Raw genomic sequence first — 26,623 nt, 5'->3', positions numbered from 1 at the left:
CCCCCAAGGAAAAAAAGGAGGAGGGAGGGGGGGTTAGATCTAGGAGCCCTAACATTGAGGCCTCCTCATGCTCCATGATGGCATTTTATATGTTCTTACACCTCCAGAAACACTTGTTGCCTCCATCTCTTTACTGAGCCAGGAGGGTGATGCATACTATTCCTGTTGGGTCTTATCACCTCTTTTTGTGTGTGTGTGTGTGTGTGTGTGTGTGTGTGTCTGTGTGGTGCCCCTACTCTTATTTTGGGGGAGCATTCACAAAAGAAGAGAAAGTGAGAGTGAGAAAGGAGAGGAGGGAAGTAAAAAAAAAAAAAAAAAGTGCAAAGCCCGAGGCTGCTCTGATGGAGTGCCTGAGAGCTGGAGAAGGGAAAGCTGTGATTAGAATATGAATGGAACCACAGGAGAGAGGGGGAGAAGGAGGAGAAGAAGAAGAAGAGGAGAAAGGAAGGAGGATTATGGCTGAATTACTCACTGCACTGACGAGTGGGACTTTTGCTGGACGCCGCTGCCGTACAGAAGCCACCAGGCAGGCTGCAACACATACCAGCAAACACTTAAAAGTGAATTTTCTCTACTTTAACACAAGCAAAAAAAAAAGAGGATCTAATTAATAATAGCCAATTAACAAGAACAGGTGCAGCGTTCCTCTTATATACACGTGCAACCACACAAACGGATGTCCTATTGTCCCATTGCAGAAGTCCCCAATTATGTGTGTGTATGTGTGTGTGTGTGTTGGTTGGGGGGGTTGAATGGGGGCGTATTGAGGCTTTGATGGGAGGAAATCATACGTCTCAAAAGGGATTTTCGCGACTTGACACGGAATGATGCTGAATACCAACAAGGTTATGACATCATCAGGGTGAAAAAAAGGTTGTCTTTCGTAATGAAAACAAATATTTGCATGAAAATAAGTGATTTTTTACATTTCTTTATGGCCTGGTAACTGTTTTTTTCCCAGCATTTTGTTGTGCTGTGGACTGTTTTTGATTGATATTAAGGACTGCTACAGAGAAAAATTATTTACAAATTATCTGATTAGAGTAGAGTAGACATTTTTTTAGATGATTTTATCCCCATCTCACAGCAACAAAATCTCTATATGAATATGAAAGAATAAATACCTACTAAACCTACTAAAAAATACTGTATACAGAAATTTTTAGAAAATAGTGTATTTCTTAATTCAAAAAAAACAATTTTAAAACAATAACATAGCTGAAAACAACAAACACCATACTCCTAAAATGACAAGAAACTAAATTAACTACTGCATACTGAACTAATGAGCACACATTTAAAAAAAAAAAAAAGATTTTTCTTCTGAAAACTTTTTTTGGAGAATTTTCTCATTAAAAAAAAAAAAAAAAAATATATATATATATATATATATATAATAAATTAATATAAAAAATAATATAAAAAATAACTATACAGTACTAAACTAATACACTGAATTTTTTTTTTTTTTTTTAGCATTTTCTCATTTTAAATGCTAAAAAATATTTATTTTTAAAAGAGCAGCATCCGACTTATAATTTAAAATATATACATGAACTAAACAGCAACAAAACACTATGCGCTTTCAAACATGTGAAAAAATACTACTAAACTAATTGACTACTAGTGATGCTGACTAGTTTTTTTATAGAATATACAAAAGTTCCTATTTTCCGTTTAAAAATAAATTTGCACCATACACAAAGAATAACAAAAAGTAACTACGTAACTATAAATGACAACTACTTTTAGAGAAACAAGTCAAGAACAAATATTTTTAAAAACCTAACGATTTTAAATTGACATGTATTTTTTTTACGTTTTTGATCGTCCAAAGAAAAAACCCTGCAAAAACTGTAAGATAAGAAGTTCAGAAACCTAATTTCAGATTTTTCCACAAGTTCATGAACCCACCATTACACATTCTAAGTTAGGGCACTACACGCTATTTTTTTTTATAAATTGACTGTGGACTAGAAGCAACTTCAAGTACAATGGAGCAAATTATACAACACAAGAGTTGAGAGAGAGATATCATTTTGAGAGTTTATTATTTACACAAACTGAAAGCACAATGGCGACAAACTATAGAAAGGAGAAAAACAACCAAAAATGTGAACATGGGAAAAAAGAAATGTTCATCTTTTGCCTGACTGATGCAAAGGAGGGTCGGTTCACTCGTTGTAGCGTGACAGTTTGAGTCGGGGGATGATGTTCATGGACTGCAGCTCCTGGAAGAGCAGCTTGCAGGCGTACGGGATACGCAGCGAGGACACATGGCACGATGACTTGCAGTAGTGACACCTGCAGGATGAAAAACTCACCGTCAGACTCACCAATGACTCCGTCACACTGTGACAACTCATGGTTGGCAAAAAAAACAAACAAAACAAAAAAAAACAACTAAAGCTGACTACGATCCAGTCCTGGGGGACCAACAATTCAGACTCAAAATGAATGACGACAGAGTCACACAAAAGTGTGAACTTCAGCCACACAAGACAAAAACTTTTTGTATGATGGATGGAAAAGAGGAAAAGTGTGATAGCCATGCAATACGGAACTACAACTGAAAAAAAGATGTCTCAAAAAACAATAGCAAAACTCTCCTCATAAAAAAGGCCATTATACTTCTATACTGAAAAGCTACTTAAAACAAAAAAAAAGTCTTAAAAATTCACCAATACATTTCCCCCCCCAATTTTTAACTTTTGCAAAAAAAAGAGAAAAAAACAAAGAAAAAAAACCTCCTTTAAATATAATCAAAGTTGATTACAAGTTTTGTTTACTATCAGGGTTACTGGTGACTCCTTTTACCCTGGTAAGACAATTAAGAAGTTTCCGTCACATGAAAGTTTTTTGTTTTTTTTTAATAAAATGTTATTTTATGTTATTATTTTCTCGTCACATCAAAGTTAATGCTTTGGCCGCAGCATTGTTTTGCTTTGGTGAACTTCTTTTTACACTTGTAAGACAATTAAGAAGGTTAAAAAGTTAACGCTACGGCCGTTGTATTGTTTTGCTGTGAGCTCATTTTTGCACTTGTATGACAGTTAAACATGTTCCAATGTTACTTCAAACATTGCCTCTACATTTACAAAAGGTTTTATGAGGGCGACAGGTTCACACTGGATGAAATATATTCCCATTATTCCCTATGGGAGAATGAATGCATTATTTGTAATGAGGAGGACAGGGAGTCATGCTAAATGAAGCCGTTCCAGGGTCAAACTGTCATAATGTAATGATATTTGATCACGATTTTATGCAACTTCTGAGGAAAATGTGTTAAATAAGGTTTAAAAACATGAGATAATGTTGCACATTTCTTATGACAAGCCAAAACGTTCCGTTTTACCCATCTATACACAAAAGCTCAAGCCAGGCCAGGATTTTAGGTTCAAAAACTTATGTTTTGTGAGGACAAAAGGCCAAAACGCATAGAAAAATATAATATATACAATATATATATATATATATATATATATATATATATATATATACACACACACACACACACACACACACACTAGGTCCCCAACTTACGAACACAATTGGTTCCAGACGACCGTTCTTAAGTCGAATTGTTCTTAAGTAGGGGAAAAGGTAATATTACCAATGATATAGGTACTACATGTACGTGTATACATATACAGTATATGTGTATGTATGTAAATATGAGTTTGGATGTAGTAGTAATATTAAACAAGGATAATTAATTAAAAAAACAATAATAAAACTGATATAATAATACGTAATGATAAATGTTATTTACCTTTGAAGAGGAGTGGTCGAGCATACGTCGTTGTGGAGGAGTTGGAGGAGGAGATATCGGAAAAAAGGACAAATCGTCGACGTCGTTACTCTTCTAAAGAGTTAGTGTTCTGTGGGTGGTGTAGAATTAAGCAGGCCTATTAACTCTTCATAACTTTAATCACACGCTCTGTCCGGGTTGTATAATTTAGCTTTCCATTTAGCTTTATCTCCCCAGCGTCTAACTCTTCCGCTGTTGGTCCCATTAGCTCCAACGCTGCCTCTGTTGGTCCCATTAGCAGTGTCACAGTGTCCTCTACTGGTCAAGCATGTACAGTAGCAGTATAAATACTGATTGAGCAACTACAAGGCAAAATAAAATAAAATATAGACCAGTTGGCTTGTGTTCGTATCCGCAAATGTTTGCTAGTCGGGTGTTCGTAAGTTGGGGACCTAGTGTGTATAATATATAAAAATACGCGTTTTTAAAATATCAGTGTTTGTGTGGATATCGCCTAAGTTACCATTGCACACGTGTCATTATATGTGGATATAGTGGACACGTGTCTATCCTACCAGCCTGAGTATCCCAGCAGACCACACTGCCCGCACACATCCACCTCAAAGGCGTCGCTGGAGATCATGAGGCGCTCCAGTAACAACATGCTGGCGCCGTAACCGATCAGACAGTCACGTTCCATCTCACCCAGACGCAGACCTCCGTCTCTGGAGCGACCCTCTGTCGGCTGCCTAAGATGACGCAGGGAAACGAAAACTTTTCAGCGAACTTGGCTTGCTCTAACGAGCCATATGATCACCTTTAAGGAATTACAGGAAGACGCTACCTGGTGAGGACAGCTCGGGGGCCCCGCGCCCTGGCGTGCATCTTGTCCAAGACCATGTGTTTCAGTTTCTGGTAGTACACAGGCCCAAAGTAGATGTAAGCCTCCAGAGGTTCTCTGAGGGGAAACAACATTAGGTGTCTAATGTCAGATCGCTATAACAAAAATAACAACAACAAAAAATGCCTTTAAGGTGTCATGTGGGACTCCAGACGTCAAGCTCTTTCTTGAGGTTTTTTGTGTGTGACACAACCACAGAAGGGTGCCAGACATCGCAGAAGGGCGAATTTGTGATGATGACAATAGAAGCAACATTATGTGTGTTGTTTTTCTATTTCACCAGGCTTCATTGCTTCACTGATGTCTGCCAGGCATCTTTAAAAGGTGAGTAGCTTTAAATAATTTTAGTTTTATGATGCAGTGGCTTTTTTATTAGCATTTTTACTGTACGGTATGACAGTTAAAAACAGGATGAAAAATGGAAAAAAGCTGACAACAGTAAAAAAATATATATATTTTGAAAAATTAACTAAGAAAAAGCAAGGATTAATTAAGATTTTGTTCCCCAAAATTTTTAACTTTACACAGAAAAAAAAATTGCAGAACAATTCTACATCAGACTGTACAAGCTAAATGACCTAGTTACATGTTCAGTTTTTAATTCATTTAATATAGCTTCAGCCTGATTAAAAATACCTCTAAAAAGTCCACTAGGTGATGCCTTCCTGTCGCCTCCCCACTACATGTCTGTCTAGCTTCAAAAAGTGAGGAGTTTTTTGTTTGTTTGTTTTTTTAATCATACAACATATAACTTATTTTAACACTTGTATGACAGTTACAAAGGTTAAAGTGTTACTTGAATCATTGCCTGGACAGTTAAAGGTTTTGATGGCCACAGTTTAACCCTGGAACACATTTCTATTTGCATTACTTCCAATGGGAACATACTTTGAGCTGGTGCTAATAGAGTGCATATTTTTAAGGTGTCCTACAGCTAAATGGGGACATTAAGCACCTTAATGAAGAAGCTTTCATACATGAGCTGTCACTAATTGACTGGTGCAAGGTCTCTCTTTTTGGTGACGAGGAGTCAGCGTGGCAGTACTCTTACGAAGAGTTTTAGAAATTAATCGACAATCATGCACCTTTGTGCAAAATTAGGGTGAAAGGGCCAAACAGTTCGTGCTTTACTCCCAATATTGGTAACCTACTTAAGGATTGGGATGTTGCCTGGGCTGTGGCTAGAAAAAGAAAGGCTGACGGGGGATTGGCTTCCTTTTTGTCAGCTAAATAATAAATGTACTTCGTTAATTACTAAAAGAAAATCAGAATTCTATCTCTCTGAAACTACCCAAAAAATCTAAATGCTCCGAAGAAATTTTGGAAAACATTGAAAACCACGTCTGACTCTGCGCCAACAAATGATCTGCCAAATTTCCTCATTAAAAGGTGAAACACAGCAAGTATTTTAATGAACATTTTATTTCTGCAGGATTCTTATTTGAGTCCTTAAATCCTGTTTTGACCGAACCTGTTTGAAATTCTGAAGCCTGGGATGTGAGTAGATGCCCTAATACGCCACCCTTCAATTTTACCTCTGTGTCTGTTGCTGATGTTCTCCTCCGGGCTTTCAGAAAATTAGACACAAGCAGGCCAGCTGGTCCAGATAATCCGAACCCATTTTTTTATCACATTGGCTGCCGAATATATCGCAAAGCCGCTTTCTTAGGTTTTTACTTTGAGTTTGAACTCCAATAAATTCCCAGTATGGAAATAGGCCTTTGTGCTTCCGCTTTTGAAGGACGGTGATCCTTCAGATGTGAATAACGATAGGCCGATTTCTAAACTCCGTGTCCTGGATAATGGCATTTTAACAAATTTTCTATCTGGTTTTAGAAAGCAGCATAGTACTGTTACTGCTGCCTTAAATGTTTTAAATGATTTTATTAAGGTTTTAGGTTGTAAAAAATCTTGTGTGGCACTATTTATTGATTTATCTATTTGATACGGTTGACCACAAATTTTTAAATTGGTACACTGTTCAAGATTTATTGCTGCTCTTCTTGGCTTGCCCAGGCTTTAGAATTTTTACAGATAGCTTTTAAGACAATTCAGACTCGTTTACAATCTATGAAAGGGGTTTTAAATGCGGAGAAAACGAAAGTCATGTTATTCTCTCATAAACTTGAAATTACAGAGCCTGTCAAGATCAATGACCACTAGAAAACTGCCAAACCGATCACTTCTGCCGGTCACTAGTTAGAAGTATCTTGGCTTTCTGCTTGACCAAGAACTCTTCTTCCAGGATCACATTAACAATCTGGTCCGTAAATTGACTTGAATTTTATGATAGCAATGAATCCTGCTTCTCTCTCAGAGCTTGGAAATATCTTGTCTCTACAACTTTTCTGTCATTGATTGATTATGGTGATGTTTTGTACATGAGTGCCTCATTAAAATGTCTTCAGGCATTGGATACTGTTTATCATTGTGCACCGCGCTTTGTTACTGGTTGTGATCGCCTCACTCACCACTGTGAGCTCTATGCCAAAGCAAAGTGGCCCTCCTTGAATTCCCGGAGGTATACTCGATGTTGATTTAAAAATCTCTTCTTGGATTAGTTCCACCCTACCTGTGTTCTCTGCTGCAGAAATCAAGGAGCACATATGCCTTTACAGTCTTGCAAAATGCATCATCTAATTGTGTGAGTCAGAACGGAGTTGGAGAAAAGAGCTTGAAATGAGCTTGTTGCTGCCCCCAACGCATGGAACACGATACAGACTGAACTGAAAATGTCAGAACTGGTCTCAGTCAAAGCTTTTTGTTCTATTTTACACACTAGGCAGCGAGAAACCTATGAGCAAAGCTTGTGTTTTTAATTATCTGGTTGTAATTTATTGTCTTAACTTTCTTGATTTTTTTATTTCTGTATTTATTATGACGTGTGCTGTTGACGTCTCGGCCAGGTCGCCCTTGTAAATGGGATTTATCTGGTTAAATAAAGGTTAAATAATAAAGGCAAATACAATTGTACAACATATGTATGCAAACTATAGTAACTACAATAAAACATGTTTCTCATCATGGTGGATTACCCAGTGATGCCTGAGGTGACATAGTCCTTTCCCTGGTAGTTGTATCCATAGCGGATCAGGTCCTCACACACATCCTTCACCTTGCTGCCCCCGAAGGCCGTCCCATAGTGAAAGCGTCCGTCCAAGACTCCCGCCTTCCCGGCCAGCAGCTCGATCAGCTTCCCCACCTGAGGGGCAGGGCGGCACAATAAAAGGTTCATAAGCACCCTGTGTGTGATTTATGCTCTCTCCACATTAGATAACATGGCGCTGACACCGGGCGTGTAAGGATGACTGATTCCAACCATTCCACTAGGAGGTCACACCCGGGCGACCCCTGACCCCCACCCCGGCCACATAAAAGGCCAACACCTACTCTCCTTGCTGGGCTCCTCGGCCGCAGCCAAACATTGCTGAGCATTTGCTATGGCGACGGCGACTAGCAGGCAACCACGCTGGCACCGGGAACTTGCGCAGTAAAGATCACTTGTGATTTTTTACTGGCAGAGACGCTGGGCTCCTTGGCCGTCTTCTGTGCACGTTTGATAAAACTTCAGCATCCGTCTCCGTGGCAACAGCTATCTGTTTGTGCTGCGCCGTCAGATTGTCGTTTAGTCAAAAGGACGAGAGCTCTGGGAGCCAATGATAACCTCAGAAGGAGATAATGAGGGGTTTGTCATTATAGTTAACTGTATAACTCCTCACTAGGAGGGAGGGGCAGTGTGGGAGAATGAGGAGAAGGGGGGCACTGAAATGGGACACTAAACACTAAGCATCACCAACAATGTATATACTGTATATAGATATGTACATTTCATTTATTACATTCACCTCATACTGTATCTAATTGTATGACGGATAGAAATGGGGGAAAAACATCACACCGTCATTCTGGAAGGGTAGCCGTGTGGGTTCATGATGATGTCGGGACAGATGCCCGTGTCACAGAAAGGCATGTCCTCTTGTGGAACAATGAGGCCACAAACACCTGAAACACAGACAGTTACACACACATAGAGATCAGAAGTCAACACACCAATCCAATTAACGTAACAAAAAGATGCAAATAAGGGGATTTCCATCTCGAGTGCTCCCCTTACAGTAGGGAACTAACTTAAGCCACAGTGGTAAATACACAGCGGTGAATGCACATTTTCTGTACACAATACAGAAAATCATATGTTAAACATTGTCTAACTTTTACAGTGCAGCAAACATTGTCCAAAAAACACACTGATTAGTAGCATTAGCTTCAATGCTAGTTAGCACCAATACATCATCCACAAGTACCATGTAAGTGGTTTTCTTGTTGTTATTCTACAATAGCATTACTATGTGTTGTAATAAAGCTAAAAGGGTGCATACATCCACGTCAGTTCAGCAAGCCTTTGTGAGTGTCATGTTATGCTGAGTTTTGGTCACATTAATTGGAATAGCCAAGAACATGACATCCATTGGTGGAAATTTGCCCTATGACAAACAAATTAGCCGGAAACTGGTGGCTGGATATCCCACGCTCATGTGAACAGGATCCCTCTTTTTTGATTCATTAAGCCCGGTGGCTGAGAGTTTAAGTGTAAGTGCAAATGTTTGCCAAGGGGACCGCAGCACTCTTGCCTGGCAGGAGCAAACACATTGTTTGGCCATTTGCAATTGAACAACAAAAAAAAAAATAGAGAAAATGAAGGCGAACAAAAAGCAGAGAAGGTGCTTACAGCTCGACAGCCAGAGCGGGATTACACATGGCCGACTCTCAGCTCAGAGGAAGTGGACGGGTGGGGAGATTATTTGGAGAGGAGAAGAGGAGATATTGAAACCTTTGCACGTGGGAAAAAAAAGATAAATCCCTTTTTTTTTTTTTTTTAAGTCTGCTTGGTCCATGCCGCTGACTGCTAATGTCGGACAGGATGTTGACAACAATGAGCGGTGCCCAGGTTTGACTGGAAAGCGGTCCGGCAGGAAGCTGGATGCTGAATGGAAGAAAGCAGGATGAAGGCCAATGCGGGGCAGGGGAAATAAACGGTGGAAGTAAAACATAGAAAGTGGGATAAAAATGTGAAGTAGGTGAGTGAAGACGAGGACTGGGCAGCGGTTCCCAGGGCAGACGTGCTCAGTGTTGTTTGTTTTGTGTGAAAGTTGATGATAAAAGAGCCATGAAATCAGCAAAGAAAGGCAGGACAACAGCAAAGGTCCAGCGCCCTCCATCACAGCCCTTACAGCTCCATGCTGGAGGTTTGCACAATGGACGACCCCCCCTGGACACGCCCTCCTTCCTACATCCACATCCACATACACACACACACACGGCTGTGTGTGTGTGTGAGCGGTAAATAATTAACTTATTCTGCTCTGCTGACCAGGACTTATGGGACCAGTCATGAGAAGCTCACACTCACTTTCTAATTAAATCACCAGAAGTTGAGGATTCTACTTTCTACCTAAAAAAGCACCTTCACAGATTGTCATTAAGATTCATGCATTATTCACTGAGAAATCAAGCAAAAATTCTGTGCAAGCCACACCAATAGGTTCTGCAAATATCCATGGCTTTAATAGTTAATGCTGCAGACTAAGTGAGTGCAGTTTCTCTACATTAACTGACCATCTCCCCAAACCCCTCCCGTGTTAACCCCCTGGCGACCCTCCCGCGCTCGCTCCGTCACAACATGAGACAGAAGACATTGTCCTGTCCCGAGATGACCGCCCTGTGTCCAGCGGCTTTAATGAAGAGAGTAAATTATGCACGGCGCCAGTTAGCTTTTTGATTAAAACATCATAGCAGCCCTCTATAGGGGAGGGTGTCGGCCAACAATGGAGGTTGTAAACACTTCTTCTTTTTTTTTTACCCAGCAGATTACTGCTGGGGTGTAATAAATTTGCATAGTCTGGCACAGGACAAAGAGCCAATTAATTGAAAAGAGCTCTTGAAAGATGAGGTGGAAGGGAGGGGTGGGAGCAGGGGGCCGCTAAGGGACGTGACTCAACAACCTGTTGTAAGGATGACGCAGAGCGTGATACTACGCCGTCACCTTTCTGTCCATGCCGACTGCTGAACTTGTCCCCGATCTCGGGTCTCCTGGTTTGTCTAAGCAGGATCTTGATGAGGAAAGCGTCCTCGGCATTGGACGAGATCATGACCTTCTCGATGTACGAGTCTGTTGAGCCCTTGTAGCTGCAGGGAGAGAGGGCAAAGAGTTTGTTATTTTTAAGGTCCGCTATTATTCAAAATTGAGTTTAAACTGATATTATAACAGTAATGAGAAAGAGTCATCAATATCACCACCCTCACTTCTTTGCTCCACTTTTGAGAGAAATGTATGCGTAAATGTACACGCCCACAAAAACAGGCTTCATTACACATCTTAAAATAAAGCCCAAAGTGTTATGAGTCAGTCAGCTACAGACGCGGCAGGAGTAAGTTTGGTCATTTAGCAAATAGGCTAACCTAGTATGATGTTATTGTTAAAATTTGCATGTAATGTAAGCACTGTAGCTCACATAGCCATGCTAGTGTTGCTAACATTTGTGTCCTCTGGTTCCACTACATCTTATTGTATTGTATGTGGTACATGGCATCTATTACCCTTGACAAGTGCAGTGTAAAAAATGGAAAAAGGGCTTCTTGGACCCACACACTGTCTGTCGGAAACAGGCGTGGACAAACACAACTGCGTGTTCTCAGTAGGGCTTACCCAAACCACTTTTAAACTGCGTAAATTCCAGCATGAAGGCTATATTTTGGACAACACACTTCCAATACATTATTGTAGGCCCTCTGAGACAGTTACATTTTTTCAAAAATACTGTTATATAATACAGTTGATTGTAGGGTAGAGTTGGAGGTATCAGGGTGAACTCACCTGATGGGAACATCTCTGTACTGCGGCTGGCCTGGCTGGGTGCTGCCCTCCAGTGGCGTCTGAGTGACAGTTGGCATATATTTGTTCACCAGCACCTGCTTGTTTTCCACACGCTCACCTGCAGCATGTGACACAGTTGAGCCCTATTTATGTGCTAATTATTAGGCAGTTGACATGTTGACACACTGTTGTCTTCTGATTGGTTGAGAGAGAACTGCAGGGTTTTGCACTGAAAGGCACTATAATCACCTTATGCTTATCTTCCTGCAAATCAGTGGTGAGTTGTACAGCTTAATGAAAACATTTTGTACTCGACTTCTTTCTTTCTATTAAAATCGCTGCTAATGGGTCTGTCTTAAGGCACCAAGGCATGGTGGATGACATCCAACTACTCACCAGGGGAGCAGATACCGTCAGAATCCAAGATGCTATGCCTCCAGACGGGCTCTCTTGTACCAGCGTCCAGCATGGGGCCCAACACCTTGTCAAAAGTTTGATTGGTGTAACGCTTCAGCGTGCACTTGGAATTTTTGTACACCAGACAGCGACCAAAACCTGGGATGGAGAGCAGAGAGCAGAGTTGTTCACATGTCCAGGACCAGGACCACTATATGCTTGTTGTCAAACCACCACATTGACGTTAAGCTTCCACTCACCTCTGTCAAGGGAGGCCTTGTTTAGGACCAGGGCGTCTTCAATGTCATAGCCGCTGTAGCTCATCACGGCCACGGTGGCGTTCTGGCCAGCTGGCAGCTTCTCAAAGTCGATTAGCTCGATAGTTTTGGTTTTGACCATTGGCCTCTGTGGGTAGGCCAGCAGGTACATCAGTGTGTCGATGCGGTTCCTCTGGTTGTAGCCAATCGTACCTGGAGGCCACAAAATTATTACTCAATATTCAAAACGCTGCCAAGTATTGTACACCACTGCAAACTACATCAACAATAATAAAGATATCGTTAGATCAATACCACTGAATGTCAATCAAAAATGAGCATTACTACCTCTGCCATTGTTTTGCCAGCATTTGTATATAGGGAATAAAAGTGCAGAACAAATGAGTTATAGATCAGATCCAGGATTGTGAAAATGTAAAAACCCTGATACAAGACAGCAAACACTGTCTCCTATGGGACACAGTTAGGCCTCAGCAGAGGTCTTATATCTTTGTACCCAATAACGAGTCTGGTGTGTGCATTAGTAACTTCTTCAAAACATTTTAGCGCACAATTTAAAAGTTATATTACCTTCATGGCTAAGTCACCTCCGAATTGCTGATTGGGGGATTTTGGGTGTTTACTCCTCCAGTGGGAGGCAGCGTTATGGCATAATGAATGGCCTCCCTGGGAGCCTGTGACATTTGTCACATGCTATTACTTGACAATCAGGCTACAAGCGAAGAGCCTGTGATAATGGGCCTGGGCCGCACAAGCAGATTTGCACATGTATAGGCTTGTCCACACAAAACAGACAAGGCAGAGGATATTGGGCCAAATATAGTTCCAGTCTGCGTTTTTGTAAAGATTGGGGGGGGGGAGTAAAGAGTTTTGGGGGGTGAACGGTGGGGGAACACGGCTCCTACAAATGTTAGCAGGGCCGTTTGGGGAAGTGGTGGTTACCTAGGAGCCGCGGGCACACACTCTGTGGTCTTTCACAGCTGAGCACACTGACCCCCTCCCGAACACAGCCAGCACAGACACAATGAATTGCTAATGACACTCTGGGTGACTGGCAGGGAAAGGGCCACCGCACACACACGGCACAATGAAGGACCTACGCAAGCGCCCCATGTTTGATGTCAGTGTGCGCGCACGCATGGACACAAAAAAAAACAACACTCAATCACACATGCATGCTGACATTTGCATGTGTGACTAAAGGGATTCTTTTTTTGTTGGATTTTAACCTGTGCAACAGCAGTGAAAAAGCAGATTTAGGGGTTAACAATTGTATTCACGTGAGATTAAATCGACTGTAAGTGTCCGTGTTTGTACGTTTGTGCGCACGGAAAACAGAATTAGGTATACTGTAGCTCCGCTTTGAGGAGGATGTTTGAGAAGGGATTTGAGCGCTTCTGACCTGGGGAGTAAAGCTACACGCTCAGCTCTGGCTTTCTTACCCATGGCCTGCTTGCCCATAGCGCACTGGTATGTGTTCCTGGGCGACTGGTTGTGGTGGGGGTAGGGAATGAGGCCGGCGCACACACCCAGCAGCGTGAAAGGCTCAATCTCCAAGTGCGTTGTGTCTCTGCAAAGGTAAATTAAAACAACATTAACATTAAAAACACATATTTTTCATTTTGTACTTGCTGATCTTGTTGTCACGTTATATCTTTTACTAATTGGCTAGACTATGAAAAGCGGTGTGATACAGTAGGATAAATGTCCCTGAAAGAGTCCATATCAGAATTCGGACAAAAATGCTTCCTGAGAGTCACACAAAATATGGGAGTTTGATGCACAGCTGTACATTATGTCCTGCCACATGCAGTGTTCCCCAGAGGACTACAATTTGTTTGTGGCGGATGGTTGCAATGATGCTATCGTCTAATTTGTTTAGTTGTTCATCACGCATGGAAAAAAAACATGAAAAGCAAAACAAATATCTTTAGAAATACAAATGAAAGTTCTCCTGGCCCTTCTTTTTGTCCTTATTTTTAATGTCACAAATAAGATATTAGATGCTTTTAGTAGGGGGAGGGGCCCGTAGCAGGACCTGCTGCTCATTGAGAAGAGCAATTTGTGCTTTCATGTCAGTCTTCTGTCCAATGACACCACAAGAAGTCGACAAATTTGTCGCTAGTCACCTTTTTAAATAAGGGGTGTATGATATTTAGGGTACTCACTAAATATAGTATATAATGTGATCGGAAAGGTACATGGTTTCCTATAGGAAAATGACTCAAGACACAAAGAACGACTCACTTGTTTATCATGTGCTCATAAAGGGCGATTTGACAGTCATTCTCCTCGTTGACATCCAGGTACTCCACCAGACCTTCATGCAGAAAGTCCTCAAAGGTTCTGAAGACAATAAAAAAAGTATGAGTTAAGTAAGCGCCATCAAAGTGATATTTCAAATTTGGTGGACCTCACCTGTAGCCCTGCGACAGATCCTCAATGTGTTTGTTTTTCACCATGGGCTGGCACTTTTTCACGATGATGTACGGCCTACAAGGAGACCCAACAAGTGATGTCAAACCAGTAATTAATACTACAACAAGCAATGTGACGTATGGATGACGACGAACATGCTACCTGCAGAGGCGCCCTCCGTCCGATGAGATGTAAACGCAGCGGTCGGCCATGTTGGTGGAGATGGAAACAAATTCGTTGATGAAACCTGCACGGCGCATCAACCTGAAGGTGCTGATCAGCTTTTGATGATCTCGAATGACACCGAGAATGTTTCCTATGGACACATTACCAATATTGACTTGCTTCAAGCTGTTGACATTGATCCAAATTTGGGTTTGTAGATGCTCCAAAGAGTTGCTGAAGTGCAATTAAGCCAACATGCATTTGTTCCAAGTGCACTATGAGAGCATGTTTTGAAATAAAACACATATTGCGAGTTTGCACAAGCACTGCGCATAACACTGAACAGTAACATTCGTGCTAAGGGGTGTCCTGGCTGGTCCATTATCATAAACCACTACTCCAGGTCATCTAATTCAAGATTCAAGAGTTTTATTGTCATATGCACAGTAAAACAGGTAGTTCTGCTATGCTATGAAATTCTTGTTTTGTTCATTCTCCCAGAAAAAGAAAAAGAAAAACACAAGAAAATGAATAAGAACATCAGAAACATAAATACCAATACATTAAGCAACAACAACAGAAGAGACATTAATACAAACAAACAAACAAACAAACAAATAAAATGCTATGAGTGTATGTTGCCATGGCAAATAGGAGATGCTATCCTATTTTTTTTTTTTTTTTTTTTTTTTTTTTTACAAGAGAGTATAACATTCGGATGACTTATAAGGTGCTATCCTTTAGTCAAGTTGTTACATGTTACTTTAAATCATCCCGTGTCTCTTTCCTGTTCAATCAGGGTGTGTAATGCTTGTCAAATACACCAAAAGGCAAAAGCAGGCAATAGATGAAGCGTACCATGTGGATATTTCACTTCCAAAAAGCGAAGAACGACAAGAAAAACACACATAGCGGGCAAGTACGCTCCACTCTCAGAGTGCCTGCTGAGGTTCTCTTCATATCACGTCAAACATGCGAGTGAGTGCAAACAGAGGAGACTGTGTGCACTGAACACACTCTGAAGGGCTTTGACACCTGCTGCTTGCAGCTAATTAAATACGACGCCGGCTAATGTCATGTGACACTTATCAGTGGCCACACACGCATTTAGTAATTAAAGAATGCTATTGCCATGAAATTAATGACTTATCAGCTTCTTGGCCCTATGCAAAAACTGTCTTTGGCTTTACGTGTTTATGAGGAAAGCATTAACATACACAGGATTAGTGTTTGCTTTTGAGTGATCTAAAGCAAAAAAAAAGCATGTGATGTTACTTCCATGAAGCTCTGAGGGAATGTTTACCGTTCAGGAAGACGAGGAAGACGCTGGGGTAGGCAAGCTCCTCTCCGCACAACAAGTTAACGTCTTCCACACCAAGGTTGAAGGCCAGCTTGATGATGGGACTGTCCTCCATGTCGGTGGTGATGTGCGTCATCAGGGCCAAGTTCTTCACCAGTCCACAGGCCTACTCCAAGACAAACAACAATGGTTTTATTGTTCACAACATATTCACACACATATATCCCCCTCAACTCACCTCGCCCTCAGGTGTGTCAGACGGGCACAGCATGCCCCACTGGGACGGCTGCAGCGAGCGAGGACCGCTGACCTTCCTGGTCTTCTCAAACTGGGAGGAGATCCTAGTCATCATGCCGAGGGCAGAAATATAAGAAAGGCGAGACAAGACCTGGGTCACCCCCTGACGGTCCATCTTGAATCTCTTTAGGGACCAGTTGCCCTGACAAAAACAAAACCATATATGTGACTGTCAAACACCTGCTGTCAAAATCAAATCAAATGTAAAGTCAACCTCTGACCCAAGCTACTTCATTATATTTTAAATATGACAAAACCAATTCCTGGTGGCCACCATGATAGGATTCAACACACACTCACAGTGGAAATGGCATTGATCATGCCGTTGGTGATCTGGTCCTGCCTCATGTGCTTGACTACATCAAACTGGGCCGCCCTCTGCTTGGGAATGATCTGGTCAGCAATCTTCTTCAGCTCTGAGTTAAACTTTTTGAAAAGGTCTTCAAAGAGCAGAGACAGGAGCTGCAAAAGAGGCAAAAGTACGGCACAGTTAATCAATGTGATCCACAGTTATGTGTAATAAGAAGGTGTGCCTTAGTCCTGACTGCTGTCCTGCCCCACCAGGAGGCAGCCTCCCTAACATCCCCCACCACCCGGCCTGAGCATTACCATAGAGTACATCACAACATACAAGGCAGCGCCGTTTGAAATTAAATTACAGCCAGGCCAATTAGTTGAATGTCAGGAAAGCATAATTGGAGAGTGAGAAGATTGCGGTTGTGGTAAGCCCCTATTGAAGGAGCACTCCCACACCTCCTCCCATCTTCTGCTCCTTGTACGGAGCAGGTTGGGGCGGTTAGGGTGGGGGAAATTAAAGGCCTTAAGACAGCAGTAATTACATTATCAGAGCCGGGGCCCGCGGATTAGCTCAATCGCTCCAGTCAAGGCACTGAGTCTATTGTCAGCGCACTGAAAAAAAAAATCCCCATGCTTCCACAGCTTTGGGATTTTGGTGCCACACCGCCATATCTCTCTCCTGACAAAGCCAGGCTGGAATACAAGGAGGGATGGGGAGGCGCTGAACAAAACAAAACAAGGAAAAACAAAGCGGAGGGGAAACAATGAGTCTTAGTAAACGGATGCAGGTGATAGATCAGGACTTGGTTCTGATGCTGTGATCTGCTGCATGTGGGACTTACTGGGACCTCTTTATAGAGAATACGTTATTTGGGCTATGGTGGTTTTAGAAGCTTCTTGTAAGGCCGAAAACTATTTATTTTGACTCACTCTGATTTTTTCTTTTCACATTTCCAAGACCTTCTTAAGATCTAACAGTGCAAAATGTAAGTTCTTTGAATTTTTCAACTGGTTTTAAAGTTTTGATCAGGAGTATTATGGCACAGAAGGGTACCATTTAAGACTTAGTTCCTGTATTTTGGTGCTCTTCACTATTGTTTGACAATGAAAACACAAACGTTGGACTCTATAGCAATAAAGTTAGGCTTACCTGCCCGGCCAACTCTAAACGTTTGTTGCCATAGTAATCCCTGTCGTCCACCTTATTGTCCCCTTGAGCCAGGATAACCCTGCGCACCATCACTGCCAGGTAAATACACTTGGCCCTGAAGTTAAACTCTTTGACCTGAGGACAAACAATAACATAATTACTGTATTATCATGTAGTCATTGCATTAAGAAACAAGTTTACGTACGGGCACGTGAGTGAGAATAAGTGACGCCAGCAGCTCCCTGGCCTCCTCCATCTTGGTCTTCTTGGGTCCTCCCCACATACGCTGCCTGCGGACTTTATTCCCAAGATACCGCAGAGCCTCAGAACAACAGCAGAGACCACCATAAGAGTCAACACAAGGATTGTGATCAAGCACATATCCTGATTAAAGTTCAAGAATACATAAAAGATGATGGCTAGACAAATTACTTAAAATAATTTGATAAGTTGTTTAAGCCTTTTCTGCCTTTAATGATATACAATAAGGCCTCATTGTGCATCATACAATGACACAATGAATACAATGAAAAGACATGGCGGAGGCAGCAACACAAGCGCTGCAGCAGCCGGTTGCTAGGAAGCCTCATCAATGCATCAGAGGATCCTCTTAACGACATAATCTTTACGGAAAAACTAATTGCATTAAAAAAAATGTGTCCACTGTTTTTTTTTTTTGCATCCGAACAACAACATCCTGCTGTGACTGACTTATCTTATTCACTGACATCACTCGAGCGACTCACAGGTGACGTCATTATCCTCTTTTTTTAATCGTCCATCAATTTAACAATTCCAAAGATAGATCTCATTAGACTCTGGAGTTGGAACCCCCCCCCAAAAAAAACAGTAAGTGTATAACCCACAGAATTAAATACCTATGCTCTAACACTGAATTAAATAAATAAAAGTGTGCCGTTTATTTCTTTAAACCGCAAAAAAAATGTGTTGTTAATTGGATGCCTGTAATTGGGGCTGCTATTTAAATTCATCACCAACTTTTTTTTTTTAGCTTTAATAATGCTCTGGAGTGAATGTGAAAGTGGAAATAGTTCTCTTTGAGCATATGGTCATTCAATAACAAGTATACGGCACAACACAGCAGCAACACAACCAATGCTGCAATAGCGGTAAGGAGCAAACTGCTCAGCCAGCATGAATACCACGGATGAGTTCGTTGTTTCACACCAACAGCAGCAGCCCCAATAAACCTTTTAAAGCGCATGCCGAGGTAGATAAAGCTGCTGGATGCTCTTCCGATGCAGCTACTGCAACCTTTGAAGTTGATAAGGAAAACTACACCGGGGGTTGCCTACAGCCACAGCTGTTAATGCCTATGTTTTTTGACAGGGCACTAATTAGAAACCAGTAATGAGACCACTCACCTGGCGACCGTATGAGAATTGCCTGTTAATTAATTCAGTGTTTTTCTTTTTCACCAAGACTTGGGAGCAGTGGGTGATACCTGCGTTTGTGTGAAGATTTGGGCTTTCTGACACTCCTCCAGGCTCGGGGCGAAGCTGGCCATGACGTGCTCCTCCGTGCCAATCATCTGTACAATCTCCTGGTCACTCTCCACACCCATACCCTGTGTGAAGGACACGTGGGTGAATACACTTTTAACAAGCACCCAACTGCTAAGGTATATTATATACTACCACACAAAAACATGCCGTCAAAGTGATGAAACAAGATACTATTACGCTAGTATTTAATTAAAAATATATTATTAAATTAAATATTATTAAATTTGTATTATTATTATTAATCATTATTTTAAAAAGCAACATTAATGTTCAAGTTTTCCAACGTTTTTCGCACCTGTGGGAACCTTAGGCTTGAATAAATAAAGACCATTTGCAGACTGTTCCGAAAGTGGAAATAAAATGAAGTTGTGTAGACAAGACCTCATTGCAGAGGTGAACACACAGTAGACATCTTGCAATCACAAAGTAGGACAAGAGGTGACTCAGGCGGCTGTGTGTGTGTGTGTGTACAGGGAGTCTTGACATTTGCTTATGGAAATGTGAGGTTGTGGGAAACTGATGCGTTCGTCCCGCACTGGAACCGCCAAATCCTATTGGATGTAGACGAGCACATGCAAACAAAGCGAGTAAACAAAAGTGCCTCCTCTGGATAATGACTTCTGCGAGAAAAAAAAAAACAAACAATCTGTGCTCAAACTGAGATGTGAGATTTGTACTCGAAGGGCAAACTTAGTAGTAGCTGGCTAACTGACATTTTATCGACACATTTGCATCCATGCCCAATTATTGATATTACAAAGACATATTCAAGATTCAGTGTTTTTCACAGGAGAGAAATCTATTTGTAATGCACCAAATACTTTTTGATGGGGAAGGGCTCGCAGCAGCACCTGCTGCTGCTCGTCGACAAAAACGATACGTGCTTTCACATAAGTCTTTAAAAAGGTCTGAATACACGCTAACTTGGCAACACTGATCCCTCCTGCTACGTCTTCTTATTCTCCCGCAGACCAGGTGAGTATGAAGTGTGTTCAAACGTTACAATGCATATCGCCGCCTCAGGTTTTCCCCTAAGATTTTTTTAAACTGTGGTGGTGGGCTGCATGGGAGGAATTAACAAAATATAACAACAATTAAAAAATTTTTGTCATAGAACTCTTTCCTGTATAAACAGTATACATTCAGAGTGCAGGGTTATGAGGTTATGATAGCACAGGTGTAGCCCACTTACAGCACTATTAAAGCTACGCTGACAAAAAGAAAGGAAAGGTGAGCTATTTGTATTTTATATAACTGCGCACATTTAAATTGTACTTCATTTACAAAGCACATCTCCACTCAGGGTGCTCATTTTTCATTAAATACAGGCGTCATGTTTATAAAACTACTAAAAGAGGTGAAACAAATATTCTTTGGTGAACTACTCAACATTAGCTAGTGAGCTACCGTTTGCATACAAGCTCCCTTTTGGATACCCCTGTGATAGCGTCACTAACTTAAAGCTGGACACACTACGTTTATGTTGGACAACTTATAGCAGACCAGGGGTCACCAACGTTTTTTCTTGCAAGAGCTGCTTTTAGAAAATGAAAATGGCCACGAGCTACTCATTTTTGTCTAAATGATTTTCATACCTTATTTCAACCCATACAAATCAAATATGCTTGTTTTACCAAAACATTCACAAAATGCTGGTATCCACAACTCACATTTTATGTTTCAGAATACATTTCTTTCTAGTGTTCTCACATTATTAACTGAAAATCTGAATGAAAAGCAGGGCTGCAGGCGCCTCATGTGGTCGTGGGGGGCTACTTGGTGCCCACGGGCACTGTGTTGGTGAACCCTGCTGTAGACACACAACTAGCGATTACAAGCCATAAGTATTATGATGACAAGAGAGCAACATGGCTAAGTGACACTTAAAAAAAATAAGTTAGCATGTATCCCATCGATGTGATAACCACTTGTAGTTCGCCCGTGCGCCAAAAACGAGCTAGCTAGCTGCCGCCAGAAAGGCTGTGAGAGCCAGGTAAAATGTGTAAACAACGATGCCATGAGATTGTAACGTGAGCGATCACACATGCTGCCATTGATAGGCTTCACCTGTGACAGGCTGTCGTGAATTGATCCCATATTTTATGGACTACTTCAAAGTGGACGTCAACACAAGACGGGTCACATACTTTTATCTAGTCACACATGCGCCAACAAGACACACAGGCAATTCCGATGCATGTTTTATCAAAATAAAGCACAGGGAAACATTTTTATGATATTTTGAATTGTTTTCAAACTAGTTGTGGGCAATATGTTCGTAAATAATCTATATACACTCAACAAAAATATAAACGCAACACTTTTGTTTTTGCTCCCCTTTTTTATGAGATGAACTCAAAGATCTCAAACTTTTTCCACATACACAATATCACCATTTCTCTCAAATATTGTTCACAAATCTGTGATAGTGAGCACTTCTCCTTTGCTGAGATAATCCATCCCACCTCACAGGTGTGCCATATCAAGATGCTGATTAGACACCACAGGCGCGTGCCTTAGACTGCCCACAATAAAAGGTCACTCTGAAATGTGCACTTTTATCACACAGCACAATGCCACAAATGTCGCAAGGTTTGAGGGAGCGTGCAATTGGCATGCTGACAGCAGGAATGTCAACCAGAGTTGTTGTTCGTGTATTGAATGCTCATTTCTCTACCATAAGCAGTCTCCAAAGGCGTTTCAGAGAATTTGGCAGTACATCCAAACAGCCTCACAACCACACACACCACGTGTAACCGCACCAGCCCAGGACCTTCACATCCAGCATGTTCACCTCCAAGATCGTCTGAGACCAGCCACTAGGACAGCTGCTGAAACAATCGGTTTGCATAACCAAAGAATTTCTGCACAAACTGTCAGAAACCGTCTCAGGGAAGCTCATCTGCATGCTCGTCATCCTCATCAGGGTCTCGACCTGACTCCAGTTCGTCGGCATAACTGACTTGAGAGGGCAAATGCTCACATACGATGGCGTCTGGCACATTGGAGAGGTGGTCTCAGATGAATCCCGGGGTTTACACTGTTCAGGGCAGATGGAGGACAGCGTGTGTGTGTGTGTGTGTGTGTGTGTGTGTGTGTGTGTGTGTGTGGCGTCCCCCCCCCCCCAAAAATAAAACTGCACATTTCAGGGTGGCCTTTTATTGTGGACAGTCTAAGGCACACCTGTGCACTAATCATGTGCATCTAATCAGCATCTTGATATGGCACACTTGTGAGGTGGGATGGATTATCTCAGCAAAGGAGAAGTGCTCACATCATCACAGATTTAGACAGATTTGTGAACAATACCTGAGAAATGGTATTGTGTAAGGTGTGGCAGCTTTTATTTTGTTGTGGCGGTGTTCCACGACCAATTACATGTAGCAGAAACCCTGCACCTACTGTACAAAGTTGTGACGGCAAGCTTTATTTGTAAACGGTCCCACTATAATGTGTTTATGAGCAAGGGCCAGAAATGAAATGAATGTATGGAAAACATTGCTATTTAATTTTGTGGTTTTGCACCACCATGCAAGTATGCACTGTGTGCACAATTATTAGGCCATTTGCATTATTGATTATTAGTTTTATTATTCAACAATAACAGTGTTCTTGGTCAATCCAAAATGTTAATAAGCCTCAAACTTGACTGTTTAAGGAAGTGAAAGTGAGGTTTTGGCTTTTGTTGAGAATATCTATGTGTGCGTAGTTATTTAGCATAACACACAAATAGACTTCTAGTACGTCTCAGTGGGTGCCGCCATTGCAGTTTGATAAACACGTTACAATATTACAACATGGCTGCCTATTGGCGCCATCTGGTGGACATCTCAAGTACATACCTTAAATATAATGGCAATGGGAGCATCCTCTGTCAGTGTGTTGTGTTTCAAGTAGAATCTGCCTTGTTTTACAATCATGTTTGTCCTGCTTTTCTTCTCGTGGGTGGAGCTGGGATTTAGGAAATAAAGAGGGTCAAACTGGAAGTGGGACAAGAAACAAGGTAATCTAAGCAAGATTTGTGGTAGTGGCGTCGTGATGATTGTTTTGCCGGTGTTGTACCTGGTGACTGAGGCGCCGACTGCACCTTTCCTGTCCTGCTCCACAATGATTCTGTTCTTGGACAGCTGCTCCTGAATCAAAATGACTTTCTCTTGACCTTTTACGATAAAATAGCCACCTGCATGCAAAAAAAAAAAAAGGTGAACTCCAACCATGATTGTGGATAAACAATGACACATTTTTCCCACCATCACTGTAATTGTGTAAGACATATTTAATACCTGGATCCAGGGGACATTCATTGAGTTTTGAGAGCTCCAAGGGTGTCTTTCCTGAGAGGACACAGTTGGAGCTTCGCAGCATGATGGGCATCCTGACAAAACAAAACAACAACAAAAAAACAAGAAAGAGAGGCAGTATTAAATGGTTGATTAAAATTAAAAGGTTGCCTATTATGCAACATGTAATTTTTAATTATGTTCTATCAGTAATACTGTACGTCCCCTACAGTCTGACTATCAGCACCACACCTGAGAAAAATCTATGATTTCCCTCACCTGTTCACTCCACTTTTGTAAAAAAAGAGGCTCTCGGATGGTTGGTTTTGAAGCTCCGGGTAGGCTTCGCTACATCTCTTAAAATAAAGCCTGAAGCTCTGTCAACTATTCGTCAGTCAGCTACAGACGTATTGGTTTTCTGCAGCCAAGAAGCTAACCTAGCATGACGTTGCTGTTAAAATGTGAGTGTAACGTTAGCACTGTAGCTCACATAGCTATGCTACTGTTGCTAACATTTGTGTCCCGTCTCACTCCTTAATGTTAGATTACTGTTGGTAATAGAGTTAGTGTTTATGTAAAAAGTGGCTATGTGCACAATAACGCTCCATGGAGCCACACCCTCTGTCGGAGACACGCATGGACAGCTACAGACACACAAAGCAGTGTTCCCAGTGGGATTTACATTAAAGCAAATTTTAAACAGTCTAAATTCCAGCATCAAGACAAGATTTTGGCCAACACAATTCCAATACATTATTGTGGGACCGCTGAGGCTTATTTAAAATGGTTGAAAAATACTGTACTATAGGGCCTTTAAATAAGGTAGGTACCTTCCAATAGGCAGGGCATTGCGGATGATTCTCTGACTGCCGCGAGTGTACTCGATGTCCACAGTGATGGGCGCAGAGTAGGTCATGTCTCGGAGACGACACTGGTGCAGAAAGAGAGAACATTGTTTTCTCTTTTGTTTGTTTGTTTGTTTGTTTTTAGACATGACAGAATAACAGAACAAAATGCTGTTTGACACCAAGTTGTTTAACTTTTTGTCTATCACAGACTCTGGGAAATGGGATAGTGTTTATAGATGTTTGTTATTAGCTATGAAGAATTACTGAATGTGTAACTGAGGGACATAGTAGTATCAAGTAATATTGAGCATATTTGCTCTATTAAACGAACAATGGTTACAGTGGTTCCCAACCCGATGTAAACTTAAACTACATGTGAAAATGCAAGTTTCTACCACATGCAAGTTTTCAAATACCCTCAGATGTGAGTTTGAACCCCTTTTTACAGTATAATATGTGATGTAGTGTGAGTTTATACAACATTTTTATATAATTTGAATGTAAAAAGCAAAATAACCCACCGTGCGAGTTTATCCAACATTTTTATATAATTTGAATGTAAAAAGCAAAATAACCCACCATGAGACCAAAAAAAGTTGCAAGTGCCAGCATGTTGATAAAGAATGTGAGAAACACTATGAAATTCAAGAAAGAAGTCGTAGCAAAATACAAAGGTGGTGTACGTGTGATTTGTGGGTGTCAGGATTTACATTATTTTGTATGGGAAAAATGTATTCAGTTTTCGATGGGCCCTTTGTAAAAGCTAAATAATGAAAACCGCGGTACCACTGTATATATTTTAACATACGGTATATATTTTGTTCCCCCCAGACTGGACCATAAATATTTCTTTTACGTCTAAAAGTAAAAGTGTGGGCTCGTCCGGGATTTGAACCCGGGACCTCTCGCACCCTAAGCGAGAATCATACCCCTAGACCAACGAGCCATACGTACATTCGTCAACAAGTAGCCTCAGAAAATGTTGGTGATGTGGCAAATCGGGTATTCTAAAACAGCGACCCTAGCGGTCCCAACTCTACACTGCACGTTGCAAAGCTGTTCTGAGTTCCCATGCACTGCTTTCTTCCATGTACTGAAACCAACCTCTAAATTACATCCACTTTTATTAAAACTGATACTTTTCTAGTCCCTGCTACAAGGTTACAATGTCCCTCACCTCATGAGGAGACACTGGCCGGGTCACATTGAAGCTCTCTTCCACATCAGGCATGCCTATGTAGATATTGAGGTATCTGCAACAACACAAATGATTTTCAGTGGACTATAAATGTTGTAAGTCATCAGCAATTCTATGACTTACTTGATGTACCACATGGGATCTGCGTCACTTGTTATCTTTTCGTTTGCGCTCATGATTTTCTTGATCTGTGGAGCAGGATGTGTTTTACATACACCAAAAACAAACACACAAACTAGTCAGGGTCGTGTCTTACCTCCACGTTGATGAAATAGTTGAATGAGTCGATGTGCTGCTTCACCAAGCCTTTCACCTTAAAAAAATTAACGGGTTAGCAATGTGAGGTTGAAATAATTGGAATACACAAAGCTAGACCCACTGGTTTGTTACCTTTAAGAAGGCGGGCAGGAGTTTCCATTTTTCCTGTTAAATTAAACGGAAAACGGGTTTAGAGGCTGTTGTAAAATATACAACTGTGAATTGCTCTTTTTAGAACGGTGCTACTTGAATAGATTGAACTTGTTCTTTCAAGTACCACTACCGGAAGTTGCATTCAGTGTAATTACGGTGACACTAGTCACAGCGTGTAAACACACCAGACCATTCACACATAAAATCAATTACACACTGCATTAAACCACCCTAAGAACCACGTTGTGTATTAATAAGAATATCGATGAGATTGCACAGTAGTTATTATAATCAACATTTTTATATGAACTCGTGGTGTGACCATGTCGGCGTTCAACCTACCGCTATTGTGTTGACAGGAGCCGCCAGTTCCTGCGGAGACATGTTACAAAACTCGCCCCCAAGCACCTCCATCCTGACTTCGAGTGTTATTTTGAAGTATTGACATTAAACTCTGGCCATGTTACTAGGGTTAGTTTGCCTTCGCCAGTCACAGCAACATGCTGCTATCCATGTGCTTCACACAAAGC

At 41.4% G+C, this 26,623-nt stretch overlaps 1 protein-coding gene and 1 non-coding gene across 5 annotated transcripts; both read right to left on the bottom strand.

The window, feature by feature from the left end:
• Nucleotides 1-126: 126 nt before the first annotated feature.
• On the bottom strand, nucleotides 127-26,623 carry polr3b (polymerase (RNA) III (DNA directed) polypeptide B). 4 transcript variants are annotated; one of them, XM_054777274.1, is made up of 29 exons: nucleotides 26,436-26,623; nucleotides 26,073-26,105; nucleotides 25,939-25,995; nucleotides 25,806-25,870; nucleotides 25,662-25,737; nucleotides 24,467-24,567; nucleotides 23,640-23,731; nucleotides 23,419-23,536; nucleotides 23,199-23,307; nucleotides 19,296-19,418; nucleotides 18,036-18,152; nucleotides 17,831-17,965; nucleotides 16,684-16,845; nucleotides 16,325-16,525; nucleotides 16,090-16,252; nucleotides 14,784-14,937; nucleotides 14,622-14,696; nucleotides 14,451-14,549; nucleotides 13,646-13,773; nucleotides 12,186-12,395; nucleotides 11,926-12,084; nucleotides 11,530-11,647; nucleotides 10,699-10,841; nucleotides 8,554-8,657; nucleotides 7,691-7,857; nucleotides 4,599-4,712; nucleotides 4,330-4,503; nucleotides 473-531; nucleotides 127-357 (listed from the first exon to the last, which is right to left on the bottom strand). In XM_054777274.1, exons 1-29 carry the CDS (start codon nucleotides 26,505-26,507, stop codon nucleotides 239-241), a joined length of 3,447 nt encoding a protein of 1,148 aa, XP_054633249.1. In that variant the 5' UTR covers nucleotides 26,508-26,623; the 3' UTR covers nucleotides 127-238. The 4 variants fall into 4 exon arrangements, with proteins under 4 accessions (XP_054633249.1, XP_054633251.1, XP_054633250.1 ...); XM_054777276.1 differs by lacking the exon at nucleotides 127-357 and having other exon boundaries at nucleotides 450-531; XM_054777275.1 differs by lacking the exons at nucleotides 127-357; nucleotides 473-531 and adding an exon at nucleotides 2,054-2,304.
• Nucleotides 25,359-25,430, bottom strand: trnap-agg (transfer RNA proline (anticodon AGG)). Its single transcript has one exon. It is a non-coding gene; the product is annotated as a tRNA-Pro (tRNA).

This window comes from Dunckerocampus dactyliophorus, chromosome 5 (genome assembly GCF_027744805.1).
Source record: "Dunckerocampus dactyliophorus isolate RoL2022-P2 chromosome 5, RoL_Ddac_1.1, whole genome shotgun sequence".
NCBI classification, from domain to species: Eukaryota; Metazoa; Chordata; class Actinopteri; order Syngnathiformes; family Syngnathidae; genus Dunckerocampus; species Dunckerocampus dactyliophorus.
The sequence above is the reverse complement of the archived record's forward strand: the minus strand, read 5'-3'. Positions and strand labels throughout refer to the sequence as shown.